The following is a 17,470-nucleotide window of genomic DNA, read 5'->3' as shown; positions in this document are numbered from 1 at the left end:
CAATGTGCTAGGACATGTGAGCCTGGCTTATTTATAGACGAGGATCACTTTTCAGAGGACTTGGGGGCAACCACTCCCAGAGCTCAGGAACTGGCAGCTCCAGGCTCCTGGGAGAGGCCTGTGGCCTTATGGAATGGTGCCTGAACTAGCTGCTGGGAGGCGAGGTCTGAATCCCACTGCTTGCTCAAAAACTTTGGGGAAAGAACTTCTCTGCCCTGAGCCACAGCTGGACCACCCGATCTCTAAGCCCACCTGCAGGGGAACTTCCTCAGACACTGCAGCTGCCCCACCACAACCCTCAAGTCACGAGAGGCTTGGGTATCATCCATGCCACGCTCTGGCACCCAACACTCTGGATATTAGCTGTGTGACCTGGGCCAAGGTATTTCTGTCTCTGAACTTCAGTTCCCTCATTTAACAATTTGGATAATAATATCTGCCATAGCCACATGTACAGACCTAGAAGGATGTTTATTATGTGTTAAGTAAAAAAAGTAAAAGTTGAAATATAACCCCATATTTGTTTTTGTAAAACACACACACACACACACACACACACACACACAAAGATGACTGAGCCTGGCCAGCACGTCTCCTCAGTGGTTGAGCATCGACCTATGGGCCAGGGCGTCATGGTTTGACTCCCTGTCTGGGCACATGCCTGGGTTATGGGCTCAGTCCCCAGCGTGAGGCATGCAGGAGGCTGCTGATCAATGATTCTCTCTAATCATTGATGTTTCTCTCTCTCTCCCTCTCCCTTCCTCTCTGAAATTAAAAAAAAAAAATGACCAAACAAAAAACCAGTATGTACAATTTCTCAAGAGAATATGTATAAACATACAGGGGAAAGTCCAGAGCATAGACATCAAAACTAACAGTGGCTTTCTATGGGTGACAGGATGATGAGTAATCTTCGTTCTTTTTTATTTATATGAATTTGAAAATGCATTTTCTAGGAATATACACTAAAAGAGGATAATATGAAAGATAAGAAATACCTACCTCGAAGGATGAAGGGTTAACTGAGTGGTTTTTCCTCTCTCCCATTCTCTCAGGAGGGAGGCGGCTGCCAGGAGTAGGCTCTCACTTGGTTCTAACCCACCAACTCCCAGCAAGCACCACCAGAGAGCAGTGAGCAGCCTCACATTTGAAAGGCATGGAACTTAAAATGTCAGTATTCCATGGTCCACTCCCTAGGAATGCTCATTCATGGAATGCTGCAAGAGGGGCTCTGGGCAGATGAGTCTAGGAAGTGTCTGGTTAAACAAGTTAAACAGGTTTTCTATATAGGACTTCTCAGTGCCTTGTCAATTCCAAGAGAGAGATTTATAGGCAGTTTCCTGACCTTGACTACAGAATAGTTCCCCCCCTCTCCCCCTCAAAAAAAGGTCTCTTTTGGGACTAATTTTCTGCAAAGCACACACTTTGGGAAACCATGATCTAATCCAATTCTTTCATCCCCCCCCCTCCCCTCCCTTAAGTGAGAAGTGACTTGCTGAGGACCAATGGGACTAACCAATCACCAAAGTCAACATGGTGGCTTATATCTTGACTTCTCTCCCTCCTTTCTCCTTCACAACTGTTACAGAGATGTGTCCTGTGGCTTTTCTACTTAGAAATTTCTCCTACACTTTCACCCCTACCTAGACATGGGCAAAAGTAGGAAGAACTGGGACAACTTAACACACTCAAGACAGGTTAGTCCCAGGGCAGGGAGATCTGAAAACCAGTGTTTCTGAGCCGAAGGAACCCCACCTCCACCAGGAGAGGGTGAGGAGGTAACTACAGCTGGAGAGAGGTAGCCAGAGGCTGGGAAAGGCCTGTGGAGCCACATTTCCATGGATGTGAGAATCCATGGGATGACAACCGAGTCATGAGATCAGCTCAGATGTGAATGAGCCTCATGCCTTCTGGTCCCGCTGCAGGTACATCGGGGCCTGCCCAGGAGGCCACGAGAGGGTTCGGCCTCTGCTTCTTTTCCACCTTAGAAACGCTTCCCTGGCATGGCGCCCTCTGCCCACTGACTTCATGGGGAGAGAGGAGGTTGAGACAGGAAGGACCCCCCACAACCCATTTATCAGATGCTACTGGATGGCCTGAGAGAGGAAGAGAGGTAGAAACCCCAGAAGAACCTTGCAAAGAGAATATCTTTCCAGCAGCCGTGGGGCCTTGAACAAATAAACATGCTGCCAGAGATTCATGGTGTGGCTTTGGATAAACCACAGCTCCTCTCTGGTCCTGAAGGTCCTCAATAAAGCAAGTGTTTGGACTAGAGATGCTCTGAAGGACTCTATCACTACTCCCTACCCAAGCTCCATAGCTTGGGGGCAGGGGGGCGGCGGGGACAGGCGTTTCCTCTCAGAGAGCAAAAACTTCTTGCCTGACTTCTCCTTGGGACCAGAAATGAGCTGAGAGTCAGGCAGTGTTTGGCTCCTAAGTCAGTTTCAGCAAATGGAGGCTTCCTGACTCTAAGCATCCCTGAGCCCTCCCTGGCCTGCCCACTGGGCCCACTCTCCACTCCCCTGCAGGGCACTCACCGAGGCTCCACAGGCACTGTCACCTGGTCCTTCTCCCAAGTAATGCTGGGAGCTGGCAGCCCTTCGATGTGGCACTCAAATCGAGCGGTCCCGTTCTCCTCCACTGTCTGAGACTCCGGGTGCAGAGAGAAGCCTGCGAGCGCTGAGGATGAGGACAACGACACACAGGCAGGGACAGGGAAGAGAGGCCACAGCGCGCACAGACAGTGAAACACACACGAGAGACACAGGTGACAGAATACACGCAGAGCCAATTCAGACCAACAGAGACACAGTTGGAGAAGATAAGAGTGGTCATTACTGGTTAGATGCTGTGAATTCCAAAGTCCCCGGGCTTAACATCAGAATCATGGTCAGCCCACAGTAAGATGCACACTTTTTCTGTCCTGAAAATTATTTCATGGTGACCTGGGCCTCCTGAGAGCCCCCAAAGGGTGGACTGGACAGTGGGGCTTGACTCCACATACTCCACCTCCTGTGAGGTGGGGAGCTCTCTGGAGAGCCACCTTTGTGCCTCCCATACTCTTTTTTTTAAAAAGTATATTTTATTGAGTTTTTACAGAGAGGAAGGGAGAGGGATAGAGAGTTAGAAACATCGATGAGAGAGAAACATCGATCAGCTGCCTCCTGCACACTCCCTACTGGGGATGTGCCCGAAACCAAGGTACATGCCCTTGACCAGAATCGAACCTGGGACCCTTCAGTCTGCAGGCCGACTCTCTATCCACCGAGCCAAACCAGTTAGGGCTCCCATACTCTTATAAGCCCCTCTGGCAGGCTTCCTGGAGAGCACAACTTTAGACTCTCAAACTCCATGGGAAAGAAAAGGAGCAAGAACAGGAGTGGAGAAATGGGACTAATGAACAGTGAGGCAGACAATACAATACCAGGAAGGCAAGGGAAGGGGCCTGAGCTGAAAAGATCGGCCTTTGTGCAGATAACAACCAGGATCCCACTTCCCACACCCCAGGCCTCCCCGGTCTTAGCTCAGTCCCCCGATACGGGTACTTACTGGCAAGCTTGACCACTGCAGCCTGGCTGGCCACTACTCCGAGCGGGCCACGGGCCAGACAGGAATAGCTGCCCTCGATGACATCTGAGGCTCCAGGGGCTGCCTCATCACTGCCATTGGGTGCTAGCGGCTGGGACAGCCACAGGGAGCCATTGGGTAGCAGGCGCAGGTGGCTGTGCTCCAGCAGGGCACCTCCGTCTTTGCTCCACGTGACGCTGGTGGAGGGTCCGGCCGCGGCGGTCCCCAGACTACAGTCCAGCACCGCCACCTGCTCTGGGCCCAGGACCACTTGTACTGGCCCCGGTCCACAGCTCAGCTCCACGGTTGTCTCCTGGGGCAATGGCAGCTCCCCTGCGTAGAGGAGGGGACACCTGGGCCATCAGCATGTGTCCTCCCACCTTCCCCGGGCCCCAGCTCCTGAGTCACCCACCCAGGACCTGGAACACATTGTGGAGAAAGAGGTCTCATAGGAAGACTGGGGTCTGGATCCTGGCTCTGTCCCTTACTAACTGAGATTTGGGGCAAACTGCTGCACTTCTCCGTGCCCATCTTCCCCAGCTGCTCAATGTCCTCACCCACTAAAACACAGTTCTTAGCATCATTATTCATGATAGGCAATAAGTGGAAATAACCCAGATGCCCATCACCTGATGAATGGATAAATACAATACTCAGCCACCGAAAGGAATGAAGAACTGATATGTGCTTTGACATGGATGAACCTTGAAAACTTTATGCTAAGTAAAAGAAGCCAGTCACAAAATGCCGCATACTGCATGATCTCATTATTATGAAATGTCCAGAACAGGCAAATCAGAGAGACAGAAAGTAGATTAATGGTTGCCAGGGATGGGGGAGAGGGAAGAATGAGGAGTGACGGTTAAGGGACATATAATGTTTCTTTTTGAAGTGATAAAAATTTCTAGAATTAGATAATGGTGATGGTTGCACAACCTTGTGAATATACTAAACACCATTGATTTGTACACTTTAAGGGGTGAGTTTTATGGTATGTGAATTGTATCTCAATGAAAAACAAGACAGCCCAGCCGGTGTGTCTCAGTAGTTGAACATCGACCTATGAACCAGGAAGTTGCGGTTCCATTCCTGGCCAGGGCACATGGCCAGATTGTGGGCTGGATCCCCAGTGTGGGGCGTGCAGGAGGCGGCTGATCAATGATTCTCTCATCTTAATGTTTCTATTTCTTTTCCATCGCCCTTTTTCTCTGAAATCAATAAAAATATATTTTTTGAAAACAAGACACAATAACGGCTTCTGATAAGGTTGTTGTGAGCACGGAATGAGATGACGTGTGGGAAGGAGTACAGCACAGTGCCTGACCTGGCACAGAACGGGGGCTCAGTGATGTCACTCCCTCCCCTGAAACCTTACAGATTGTCTTGACCACTATAGCCCGACCCATTCCTGCCCCAGGGGCTGGGAAGCTAAGCACTTCTTCCTGCAGCGCATTTCCCAGGGCCAGACAGCAAGCCAGAGCCAGAACCCAGTCTCCAGAGGCGCCAGGAGAGCACTGTCCTTGTCACAAAGGGAACAATGGAGGAAGGAAATGCCATCTCAAAACAAAACACACGATGGCCAATCCGTATTTATTATTTTGACCAGCATTTCAGCAGTGCCAGGAACCATCACTCTCAGAGAAATTGGTTCTCCCAGTGTGTCTCCCAGAGGGTTGACCTGCTGCCTCCCTGTCCCATAAAAGCTCAATGGCCAACATCACTTCTTATCCTTTGGCCTGACTCCTTCCTTCAGGGCAGGATGAGGTGTCAGTGAACCAGTGACAATGGCCCATACTCATTACAAGGCAGGTCTGGCCTGCCAGAGCCATGTGGGGCATGCAGAAAGCACAATGGCGAGGAAATCAGGGACCCTCAGCTCTAGACCCAGCTCTGTCATAGTCTAGCTGTGTCGCCTTGGGCCAGTCACTTCTCCTTCTCGACTTCGTTTACTCAGATGTAGGGGTGATGTCTGAAATTCTGTGATTTTAGGATTATTAATGAACTAGACATACCTATTGCTGAAGAAACATAGAGCATCATCTGAACATATACACACAAACTGTAGGTACAGCCTTTCACACCTGAACACATGCTCCCCAGTCTCTGCCACACTCGTTGAAACCTGGACACAGATACCTCCGCTTAGATCCCCGTTTGTCCCCGGGCTCCCTTCCCACTGTAACTCCAAGAAGAACAAGACTGAGGGGAGAAGTGCAAGCTGGCTAAGATAAGGAGGCCAGGGCTCTGGTGCTGCAGTGTGAAGGACAGGCAGGCATGGCCTGAACCAGGTCTCTTAATCTATCAGAAAGGCTCAGCTGGCACCTCCAGCTACACAGCTAGGCTCAGCATTACCAGTGGGTGCAGGGAGGAGAAGGCATCCTTGCCCTCACCCAGTTTCCATTCTAATTGGGGAAACAAAATTGGCATTCACATCATTGCAGGCCATTTGTTGTGGTGGAAAGAGTATTTGACCTTGGCATAGAAGGTCAAGGTTCCAATCTTGTTCTTCCACCTACCAGCTGTGTGGCAAGCCACTTAACCTTCCTGGGCCTCAGTTTCCACATCTGTAAAACGAAGAGGATATCACCAGGCTTGGGAGGATTAAACGACATGATGTGAGTCAGGGCTCCAGCCCAGCAGGCACCAATCAAGGAATGGGAGCTCATTCTTTAAAGGCACTGAACGGGGCTGCACACATGGTAATGGCTGTTCTCAACATCCAGTCCCTTCTATCTCTGAAGCCCGAGATTCTAAGATTCAAACGCAGGCAAGTCTGGGCTCTCAACCCAGCGGCTTCCAATTGCCGGGTTCCAGCCGCTAATCAGCCGGTTTGAGTTTCAGGGGAGAAAAACCCCACTGACATGAAACCCTGAGCCCTCTGGCAGCCTCCCCGCCCCCCGCCCCCCCCCCCCCACCCCCTCAAAGCACGGCCGGCGCTTGGAAAATCCCCTGCTGCGCTTAACAAACAATGTGAACAGTTGGGGCCGGAGCAGCTGCTGGGTATGTCAGCAGCCTGGGCTCTGGCAAGCAGGACAGCGGCCAGAGGGGCCCTGGCCGGGCGGCTGGCTGGGGAGCCCAGAGGAGGCTCGATTCCCTTCCTGAATATTCGTGGATCAGCAGATGTCTGGCTTCCCCACCTTAGAGGAGCCCAGCAGCACCCAACGAGGCAGAACAGGGAAACCAACAGTGATGAACATGCAGCGAGAACCTAGGAGGGTCCAGGGCTGTGCCAGGAGCCCGAGCCCACGTGGGGAAGCCTGAGATTCCTCACTTTACAGAGGGGGAAACTGAGGCCCAGAAGGAGGGTCTCACCGCTCTTGGAGGCAGTTGCTCCTGGATAAGAGGTTTCTCTCTGCCTCAGTGCCCCAACCTCTGTGGCCCGGACATGCGTCCTTAGGGACTCAGCCCAGGCGCTGGCCCTCCATGCAGCTGCCCCCGTCTTCCCTCGTGAAGTTTTTCCTGAGTCTCACATCACCCAGCCACTTGGAAATCCATCCTTCTTGCCCAGATGGACATTGGGACTTAGGAGACCAGGCCTTGACCTAGTACTCTCCTCCTTTCAGCCTCCATGTCCACAGTTTTAAAAATGAAGAATCTCCACATTTCTCATTTTCACCAAAATTCGCCCAGCAGCAGAGAGGAGCAGCCTCAGGAGGCTTGCTGACGGCCCGAAATGGTTTTCTTTTAAACCTTTGGCACATCTTGCATTGTGCTCATTACAAACAATGTTTGTTTTAATATAAATGTGGTTTCTACACCATCAAATCTTTTCGTAAAAGTGATGCTCTGGGGAGTGGGCCTTGTTTGTCCAGTGGCTTTGTGGCCAGCCCTTTCCTGCCCGCCCCCAACCTCCCCATGGCTGACCCCCAAAGCCCCTCCCACAGGCATTTCTCAGCTGCCCCTCTCAGGGCTGGGGCAGACACAATGGACACTTGCTGCCCGCCAGCTTTCTGCCTCCAGGGGGCCTCCCTCTCCCAGTCTCCTCTGTCTCCTTGGTGAGACCCTGCCAGAGACGCAGAGCTGCTATGCTTGGGAGCCCCACGGCCGTCTCTCAATCTCCTTTTGCTGACAAATTATTTTACCCATTTACAGGATAAATTAGATTTAATGAGGCCAAGTAGAACTCAGACAGAAAGGGGAGATGCTGCTGAGCCCCAGGGCCCGCTCCGTGCTGTTTAGGGGGATTTGCAGGGGCCTGGCCTGAGCCAGGGTTCCATTTTTCAGTGAACTCGCAGGAAAGAGGCGGGTGGGGGGAGGGGAGCGAAGCCAGATGCCTCCTTAATTAAGCCAAGAACTTGCCACAAGCATCAATGCCTTGTCACTTCTGAACTTCGGGGCCCAGCAGATTTACAACTTGTTTTTGATCTAGGGCCATTCTCCATGACACCATCCCCTCTCCTTTCCCAGGAGACACAAGTCAGTTTTTTCCAGAAACCTCCCTCCCTGCCCCCCACCTTGGCCGCCTCCCTAACCACACACTAAGCCCCTCCCACTAACAGCTGGAAGGAGAGCTTCAGACGGTTGCCTGGGACACCAGCAAAGCAGGAGCACCCCCTTCAGCTGACTTGACAGCAAAGCCACACTCAGCTGCCTCCCTCCCGTTCCGGAGACCTCTGTCCCCACCAGACCAGACCCCTTCCAGGCCTCTGAAACGCTGCTGTTCCGTATGTTACTCATGCTGCTCCCTCTCCCTCCAATAGCTGGGCCATCGGGTCTGATTTAGATGCCTCTCTTTTTTCTTCCCTATAAGACCCTGGGCACCTTGATCATGGTAGTTATCATTCTAACGTTTTGATTTCCTTTTCTCCCCAACTAGGCCACAAGCTCAAGATGATGTCTTCGTCAGCTTTCTAAATCCCCAGTTCCTAAAACAGTGCCTGGCATATTGTAGGTGCTCAAAAAATATTCTTTGAACACATGAGTGCACACACAGAACATGCTCAAAAAGATACAACACTGCCCTAACAGGTTTGGCTCAGTGGATAGAGCATCAGCCTGTGGACTGAAGGGTCCCAGGTTCGATTCCGGCCAAGGGCATGTACCTTGGTTGCAGGCACATTCCCAGTGGGGTGTGTGAAAGAGGCAGCTGATCGATGTCTCTCTCTCTCATCGATGTTTCTGACTCTCTATCCCTCTCCCTTCCACTCTGTAAAAAATCAATAAAAATATTTTTTTTTAAAAAAAAGAAGATACAACACAGAGCCCCTCATGCTCTTCTGAGCCTCCATTTCCGTATCTGTAAAAATTATAGGAATTTCCCTCAGGACTGGAGATTAAGTGAATAATATAGGTGGAAACTGCCTTGCATACTATGTGGCACCTAATAGACACCTAACAAAATACTTAAAAGCACAGAGTCAGAGCAGCAAACTCACAATGACAAAACTCTGTACTTAAACATTACCAGGACTAGGGAGCTCACTACCTCACCTGTGCTGCTGTATGCCTTGTATGATTAATACTATCTTTCTCCTGTGCCCACCTTTTTCTACCTATATGCTCCACTCACTTGCCAGAGCACAAAGTAATGAGCCCCTTATCGAATCATCTACAAGTCGTGTCTCTGCACCAGCTTGCATCTGAGAGAGAGCTTATTGAACCTCTGTTTCCTGAGCCCAATGACCTCAAAGCCCCTCAAATTCAAAGGATGCTTCAACCTCAGCAGCAAGACAGTATTAGCTGGCAGCCCAGCTAGTCCAGAAGATGAGGATTCCATTTCTCTGCATGTCAGGCCTAGAACATCCTCTCTCTGGTTTTTCTTCCCCTGCAGCTCCAATCACTCCCCTCTGACCAGGCTGGGGCCTCCCCCACCAGAACTGCTCTTACTCCTCTCTCTCCCACCCCAGGGAGCTGGGAGCCCCCAGGCAAGCCTGGCAATGACATCTGTTCTGCATCTGGAATTCTGTGTCAAGTCTGGTTGCTATACCTCAGAAACAGTGGAGGCTGAACAGGAGGCACTGGGAAGAGGGGATGGGAGGAGAAGGGTGGATTCCAGAGTCCAGACACACCAACTGAGGGGGGGCCAAGCCCAAAGTTGATAACTTCTTATATGAGGGGGAGGGAGTGCGGAGAGTGTGTGTGTACCAAGTCCTGGGCAGTTTGGCTGTTCCAAGTGCCAGGAGACTGGTTCCAGCCCCAGCTCAGTCCCTATTCATGTAACTTTGGGAAGTCACTCAGTTTTCTCATCTGTAAAATGGGTTCATGCTAAAATTATTTCTAAGTTCCCTTCAGTGCTGACATTCAATGATGCTCTAATTGTGAGATCACTGAACTTGAAAGAGGTATCTTGAGGAGAAAAAAAGGAAATGCTAATTTATACATTATGTGTGATTAATTGGGCCATGAAAGTACATACAGGATCACTGAGGGTTTATATAACTTCTGGATATGATTCACTATTGAGCTCTGGCCAGGTGGCTCAGTTGGTTGGAGCATCATTCCATATACCAAAAGGTTGTGCGTTTCATTCCTGGTCAGGGCACATATAGGAGTCAATCAATGTCTCTCTCTCTCTCTCGCTCTCTCTCTCTCGCTCTCTCAAAAATCAGCAAAAACATATCCTCAGGTGAGGATAAAAAAACAAGATTCACTATTAAGAGAAAGCACGTTTCACCTAGCTCCTAAACTCCAAGACGGGGTCAGAGAAGGCCACCCAATACTACAACTGACTGAGGCTGGCCTCTGAGCCTCCAGACTGAGAAAGGGATGGGAGAGAAGCAGTTTCTGGGTGAGAAGAAAGCAGTTTCCATGTTCTTGGAGGTCTTCTATTACTGACTTCTGGCTCTCTGACTAGGTGAAAGGGAGAGCCCCACTTCTTGTATATGATGAAAACAGCACACTGAGTATTCCAGCACCAACTCCATTCCAACAAAAAAGTCTCCCCAGTTCCCAGTCCCTGATTCAAGGGGAGTGTTAGAGGAGAGGGGCAGGCACTATCCTGACCCCAGCCCTTTGTTCTGCTGAAGTGTCTATTATTTTTTTACTTCCCTTTCCCTCGTCTCCTACAAACTCAATTTATTTTCAAGTCCTACTGATTCTTCTCCCTAAATATCTCTAGAATCCAGCTACTCTGGCCACCCCAACTGCCACTCTAGTGGCCACCGTCCTCTTTGGATTACTGGGACAGCCTCCCAAGGAGCTAGAGCTTCCAGCCTCAGCCCTGCCCAATCGATTCTCTGCACTGGCTGGAGTGAGCTGATGCAAAGCTGATCTGAAAACCCACCACGGGCTCCTGGGGCCTCAGAAACCTTGCGGGGGCTTACAAGGCCCTTCGTAAGCTGGTTCCAGGCACCACCCCTTTCTCCCTTGATACTCCATGGCCCATCCCACCCTTCCCCAACCTGCTCCACTCTGAACTCCAGCCGGATTTACCTTCATTCAAACTAAGTCACCTCTGAGCGTTTGCACATGCTGGTCTCTCTAGAAAACGTTCTCCATCACCGCTCCCCTTCTAAAGGGTGAACTCAGGCACTGCATGGAGCTCCATTACCCATTGCTTCCTGAAGGAAACCTTTCCTGACCTTTCCAGAGTACCTGTCAGTCTCTCCCCACCAGACTGGAAGCTTGGCACCAGGGGCCAAGCCTGCCACCTTATTTACTATATTCTAGGCACCGGGCACATGCTAGCCAAATAATAATTAATAATTAATAATTAATAATAATAATAATAATAATAATAAAAGGTGCTCAGTAAATATCTGTTGAATGAATGAATGAGCAACCTTGTGGCTATACAGAATTCTATAAGGTGTCCCAAGGGGGCCGAGCTTTGTACAGCAAAGGTTTGGGGCCTGAAGGCTGGTAGAGTAGTTGCTTTAGCCACACACACTGCTGTCCAGGGAGCCCCAGATCTGTCCCCGCCACTGCCTGGTGCCCTGCGCTCCGGAGCAGACAGAGGCCAGGTCTTCCAGGCAAACTGAGCCCCTGGCCAGAGACCCCACCAGGATTCATAATGCTCCCTGCACTTCCCAGGCCTGGTCCCACTTTGTTGGGTGACACTGAGCCCTTGTTGTCTGGAGCTCTTGGAAAAGCCGGAGACAGGGGCACAGCTGTTCCTTATCTCCTGGGTTCCAGGAGATGTGCTCTGCCCCTTCACCTGACAACCCGCCCTCCCCATTCCCCTGGCGGTCCAGCCAGGTGGGCAGTCAGCCTAGAAAGGGGCGTGTCTTTGTAGGGAGAGAAGGGTCCCAGCAGATCCCGCAGTTTGGGTTTCCAGGAGATGGGCATGGGGTTGACCAGGGTAAGGTTCCTACCCCCTCCGCCATCCCTGCTCCCTCCCACGTGGCCTGGCTGAGTCTCTCTGGAAGCCGCAGCAGCTGGAGAGAAATCCCCCTCCCCACCCCCATCCCGCCTCCAAGTCCCTCCCCGACTTGCCTCGGACACGTCCTCAGCTCTCCTCTCCAAAGGGAAGGCAAGAACCGGGCGAACAAAGCGGGCAGCCCCTCCCCCTCCCCAGCCCTACCCCCTACCTTCCCCATGGGCCGCCCCCCAAACTCACATGGGACAGAAAGCGAAAGGGCTAGGGACGCAAGAAGGAACCCTAGGCATAGCGACTCGGGTCTCCGCCCCGGCCGCAGCCCTTTCTCCAGCGCGGACAGCTCTGACTCCTGCCCGCGCCCTGCACTGAGGTGGGAGGCTGGAGGAGGCCTTGCCGACCTCGGCCACGCTGCTCCGATCTGCCCCTGGGGGGTTGGGGCCGGAGTGACACGCGTCCCATCCCCAGAGTGAGAACTGGATGCGTCCACAAAGCAGCTGGTTCCCTGCCCTCTCCCGCAGCCCACTCCAGGCCCCGGGCTTGGGGGAGCAACGCTACTCCCACACATACACCGGCTCCGGGGACCACACCCTCTGGGCAAAGTTGAGTGTTTGACCACCACTTACCCACTTACCCTGCTCAGTCAGAAATCTCCCGCTCTGTCCCCCCACCGCGGGCAAGGACACTCCCAACAGCCAAGGCCAAATATTAGCTCAGCCTCATAAACACAATTACACACGTTCCCGACACCGATGGAGGTGCAGACGCCCACACTCACACCCACACCCACACCCACGGCTCTCCCACACGCTCTCCACCCGGAGACACGCGGGCAAGGTGAAGCCCGCCCCGCTCGAGGCACCAGCACCAAACCCACAGCCGCGATGCCACTCCGAGGCCGGGGCACGCACTGCGGACACGCACGCCCGCAGAACCCCCTCCCCACCCTCGGCCAGCTCGCACGCACGCGCACACACACACACACACAGAGAGAGACACACACAGACACAGACACACACACAGACACACGCAGACACACACAGACACACGCAGACACACACAGACACACACGCACAGACACACACACACACAGGCACACACAGACAGACACACAGACACACACGCAGACACACACAGAGACACACACAGACACACACAGACACACGCAGACACACACACAGACACACACGCAGACACACGCAGACACACACAGGCACACAGGCACACACACAGACAGACACAGACACACACGCAGACACACACAGGCACACACACAGAGACACACACGCAGACACACGCACACACAGACACAGACACGCTCGCGCGCACGCACTCACTCACTCAGGACTCCGAAAACCAAGGACACACACCCCCTGCGGACTAGTAAGAGCCGCGAACGCCCGCTCGCAGACCCCAGGCGCGGCATCCCCGGGACCTGGACGCGCAGCCCGTGCCTCGCGGACCTCGCCACTCGCTCGGGACCAGGACGCGCGCCAGCCCCACCGCCCGCGCAGCCCCCGGCGGGGCGCCCGCCCTTACCGCGCACGGCCAGCAGGCAGAAGGTCAGCGCCAGCAGCCCGCCGCGGCCCGCGTCCCCCCGCGCCATGGGGCCGGCCGGGCCGCCCGCCTCCGCCGCCCCGCGCCTCGGCCGCCGCCGCCGGGGGAGGGCGCGCCGGGCGTCAGTGGCCTGGGGAGGCGCGGCGCCGCGGGCGGGGGCGCGGCCTCGGGGGCCCGGTCCCGAGCGGGGGCCGGCGCGGGGGCCCGGGCTGCGGCCGCCTCGCCCGCCCCTCCATCGCCATCTTGGGCGAGCGGCCGAGGGGGCGGGGGTGGCGTCTGGCGAGCGCGGCCTCCCGGGCCCCGCCGGAGCCCCGCGCCGGGCACCGGGACCCTGCGCCGCGCCGGCCTCCGCTCTGCGCCCGTAGGCTGGCCACTCTGGGTCGCGTCGGGCCCGTGTTGGGCCGCGTGTTTCTCGGTCTGCCTCTTACTCTGTCTCTGGGTCCGCGGGTCTCTCTGCCGTGATGTCTCCGTTTCTTTAACCTGTCGCTGCCTCGGGGTCTCCCCCATCTCGGTTCCAGGCTACATGGAGGCAGATGCAAGGACTGGGTTCGAAGCCCAGCCGATCCCAGCCCAGGTCCTGCCCTGAACCCTGCTGCATCGACAGGTACACGGAGGAAAAGACGGTTCCCTCCTCGGGCCATTTCCATCGCCATCCAAGCTGAGGCTCTGCTGCTGCTGCAGTGACCAGCCCAGGCAGGGCATTTGCCCAGCCCCAGCCCTGTCACAGTCAGAAGTCTCTGCAAACCTGAAAGGGACAAGGACGGTTTGATTGCTTTCATTTCACACATAGGGAAACTGAGGCTGGAGGAGGTGAAGACTTGCCCAAGGACATGAAGTCCGGGGGCAGCAGATGCCAGACCAGAACCCTGGTTTTCTGACCCCAGAAGGTCATTCCCCACTCATTCTGCAACTGTGCCTTCTCTGTGCGAGCCAGACTGGCTGCCTCAGGATCCCACAGATATTTCTTGTTCTAAAGCCAGGGATTCCATCTTCAGGCTAGGGTGGGGAGAGGAGTGCAGGTTAAATGACCTGTTTAAGGTCCCTTCCAAACCAAGATGCTGTGGTTCTTTATTCCCTATGTTTCCAGGGTTCCCATGACTTAGAGCCATTTTGTCTCTGTGCCCAGTAGGCGCCTTACCCACCTGTTGCTAGGTAACCCTTAATAATGACCTCTATTTTGCAGATCTAATGGGATCTGGCATTTATTTATTCGTTCATTGACAGGCCCATCAGCAGCATTTCACTTAGCCAATCACTCCCACTTGCTTCTCTTAGTGATGTTATCTGATCATCAAGTCTTTAAGTGACACCTTTGTACTGAAGATGCCTAAATGTAGGCCTCCAGGTTGGACCATGACCCCTGAACCCCCAGACATATCCAGCTACCTGCTCAACATTTTCATTGGCTGTCTATAGGCCTCTCAAATTTAACATGTCCAAAGCTGAGCTCCGATCTTCCCTATTAAACCCTCCCACAGTTTCCCCCATCCAGTTCCTAGCAGCTCCATTCGTCCACTTGCTCAGATCCAAAACATTGGAGTTATCCTTGACCCTTACTTTTCATATCCTTCCCGCTCTGTCTTCCCACGACCACCTTGATCCAAGCACCTCTTACATGGATTGTGGCAGTAGCCTCCTCACAGGTCTCCTTGTTTCTGTCCTTATCTCCCTTCTGTCTTTTCTCAAAACAGAATAAAAAGTGATTCTGGCCTTAGTCGGTGTTGCTTGGTGGTTAGAGGATTGCTGGTTCAATTCCCGGTCAAGGTCATGTACCTGGGTAGCAGGTTCAGAGGCAACCAGTTGATGTCTCTCTCTCTCCCCTCCCCCACCTCAATTCTTCCTACCTTCCACACTTTCTGAAAAGCAATGGAAAAAAATACCCTCAGGTGAGGATTAACAACAACAACAAAGTGATTCTGTTAAAATGTGAATGAGATCGTGTCATTTCTCTGCTCAACACTTACCAGGACCTCCTAGCTCAGAGCAAAAGCCAAAGTCTGATCTGGAGGCCTGTTTTACCTCTCTGACCTCCCCTCCCACACCATCCCCTTTGTTCACCACCTCTCAGGCCACACTAGCCTCCTGACTGTAACTTGATCATGACCAGACCCCTCCCTCCTGCCTCCAGACCTTTGCCCAGCTAGTGCAAGTCTGAAATTCTGTCCCCCACCCTCCCATCCTCACAACTTCCCCCATTCTCCCTATCTCGCTTCTTTCTAACATGCTCTACATTTTACTTATGGTCTGTCCCCCCCCCCAACCAGAATGTGGCTTCATGAGGACTGGGATTTTGGTCTGTTAGGTTCACTGCTGAATTCTAAGCAGTTAGACCAGTATCTGGGACTGTGTAGGTGCCAGTGGCCAGGATAAAAGATACAAGTCACTACCCACAGGGACAACAGTATCCAAAGTGGCATGGGGTGGCTGGGAGGATGGGAGCAAGAGAAGGAGGGTGTGGTGGGGTGTTGAGGAAGAAGTCTTCACAGGACCGTTGATTGTTGTAGATGTTTGACCGGGATCTTAACCATTTAAGGAGGATAGAACCAAAGGGGTGAAGGAAAGAAACACCCTCTGCAGAGGCCCTGTGGTGTGAGAGCACCGTAAGTATTCCAGAAATGGCAGGGCCAATAATTAACCGCACGGACAGTCAGGGGCCACCTGTAATGGGTCAGGCCTGCTCTGGGCCCTGGGAACACAGTGGTGAACTTGATTCTTGCCTGCACAACACTTGATCTAGTGAAGGAAACAGACAAGGAGAAAGCAGCTGTAATACTGTATGATTCAGGCGGTGATGGACCACAGGAAGGAGAGGCGCCCTGGCCAGACTTGGGGGGAGGCAGAGAAAGCTTCTGGTGAAAACAAATACCTGAACCCAGTGTAAGCAAAATGTAAGAAGTGTAAACTGGGCAGGAAGGAGGACAGGGGTGGGAGAGGAAGCCAAGCAGGGAAGCTGGGACCAGATGGGGAAGGCCTTACATGTTGCCTAGAACAGCGGTCACCAGGCGGTGGTCTGCGGACCACTGGTGGTCCGTGAGGTCTGAAAGGTTGGCGACTGCTGGCCTAGAAAGCAGTTGATGATTTCACTCTCAATTGAATGAATAAAAGAACAGACAAGGTGTCACCATATAGTGTTACTAATTCCACAAGCCACACACAAAAATCCAGTTCATTTCTGTCTTCATATCTCAGCACACAGGTGTGGAGTGGGTTGACAGGGTCAGGCCAGCCAAATCCAGTGTAAGGAATACACTGTCCTGGCTCTGCTACCGATTTGCTAGGTGACTTGGGGCAACTTCTTTCCTCTCCCTGGGCCGCAGCTTGGTCAGTGGGAAAAACAAGAGGGCTGGGGTATGATGCACATTTCTCACCAGGAGTTCCAAAGACTTCACACCATTAAAAGTGGATATGGCACTTGTTTTAATTTCTTTCTTTTTAAACCAATTCATAAAATATTCTTATTTCCCCCCTTCAAATAGTATCACGGAATGCCTCCAAATGTGTATGGGGTGCTCGTGTAGAAGGCCGTGGAGGGCAGTGAGCATGCCCAATGAACATCAATAGCTACTGTCATGGCTCTTACCATTAAACAGCTTAGTTATAGCCCTAGCTGGTTTGACTCAATGGATAGAGCGTCAGCCTGCAGACTGAAGGGTCCCGGGTTCAATACCGGTCAAGGGCACATGCCCACATTGTGGGCTCAATCCCCAGTAGGGGGCATGCAGGAGGCAGCTAATCAATGATTCTTTCTCATCATTGATGTTTCTATCTCCCTCTCCCTTCCTCTCTGAAATCAATAAAAATATATTTTAAAAAATAAAAACAGCTTAGTTATGTATACATTGTTTCATTTATAGCCTTGTTGGGTCATAAAAAATACATGACAGGAAGTATAAGAAGCATTGATGCTGAGGAGAAAATGATAATTTTGCAAATTTGCCTCAAGTTGACAGAAAAGAATATTATAGTCTTCTAATCAAAAGTCATTAGTCACTCATATGTCAAAAGCCAATGTTTAAAAAAATAAAATCTAGTGATAATTTAATCTAATTTGGCTTTTTGTGTACCAGAAAGGCAAACCTATTGTATTTACAA

At 52.3% G+C, this 17,470-nt stretch overlaps 1 protein-coding gene across 2 annotated transcripts in view; it reads right to left on the bottom strand.

Moving 5' to 3' along the window:
• Positions 1-13,507, bottom strand: part of IGDCC4 (immunoglobulin superfamily DCC subclass member 4) — a 39,093-nt gene extending 25,586 nt beyond the window's left edge. The window contains exons 1-3 of one of the 2 annotated variants that reach the window (XM_059697863.1): positions 13,361-13,507; positions 3,550-3,900; positions 2,538-2,679 (exon numbers count right to left, since the gene is read on the bottom strand). In XM_059697863.1, coding sequence (XP_059553846.1) covers positions 2,538-2,679; positions 3,550-3,900; positions 13,361-13,427 — 560 coding nt within the window. In that variant the 5' untranslated portion in view covers positions 13,428-13,507. The remainder of the gene's footprint in view (positions 1-2,537; positions 2,680-3,549; positions 3,901-13,360) is intronic. The other variant, XM_059697871.1, reaches the window with a different exon arrangement.
• Between the last annotated feature and the right edge of the window lie 3,963 nt (positions 13,508-17,470).

This window comes from Myotis daubentonii, chromosome 1 (assembly GCF_963259705.1).
Source record: "Myotis daubentonii chromosome 1, mMyoDau2.1, whole genome shotgun sequence".
Taxonomy (NCBI): Eukaryota; Metazoa; Chordata; class Mammalia; order Chiroptera; family Vespertilionidae; genus Myotis; species Myotis daubentonii.
Note: the sequence above shows the minus strand (reverse complement) of the source record. Positions and strands in the feature narration are given on the sequence as shown.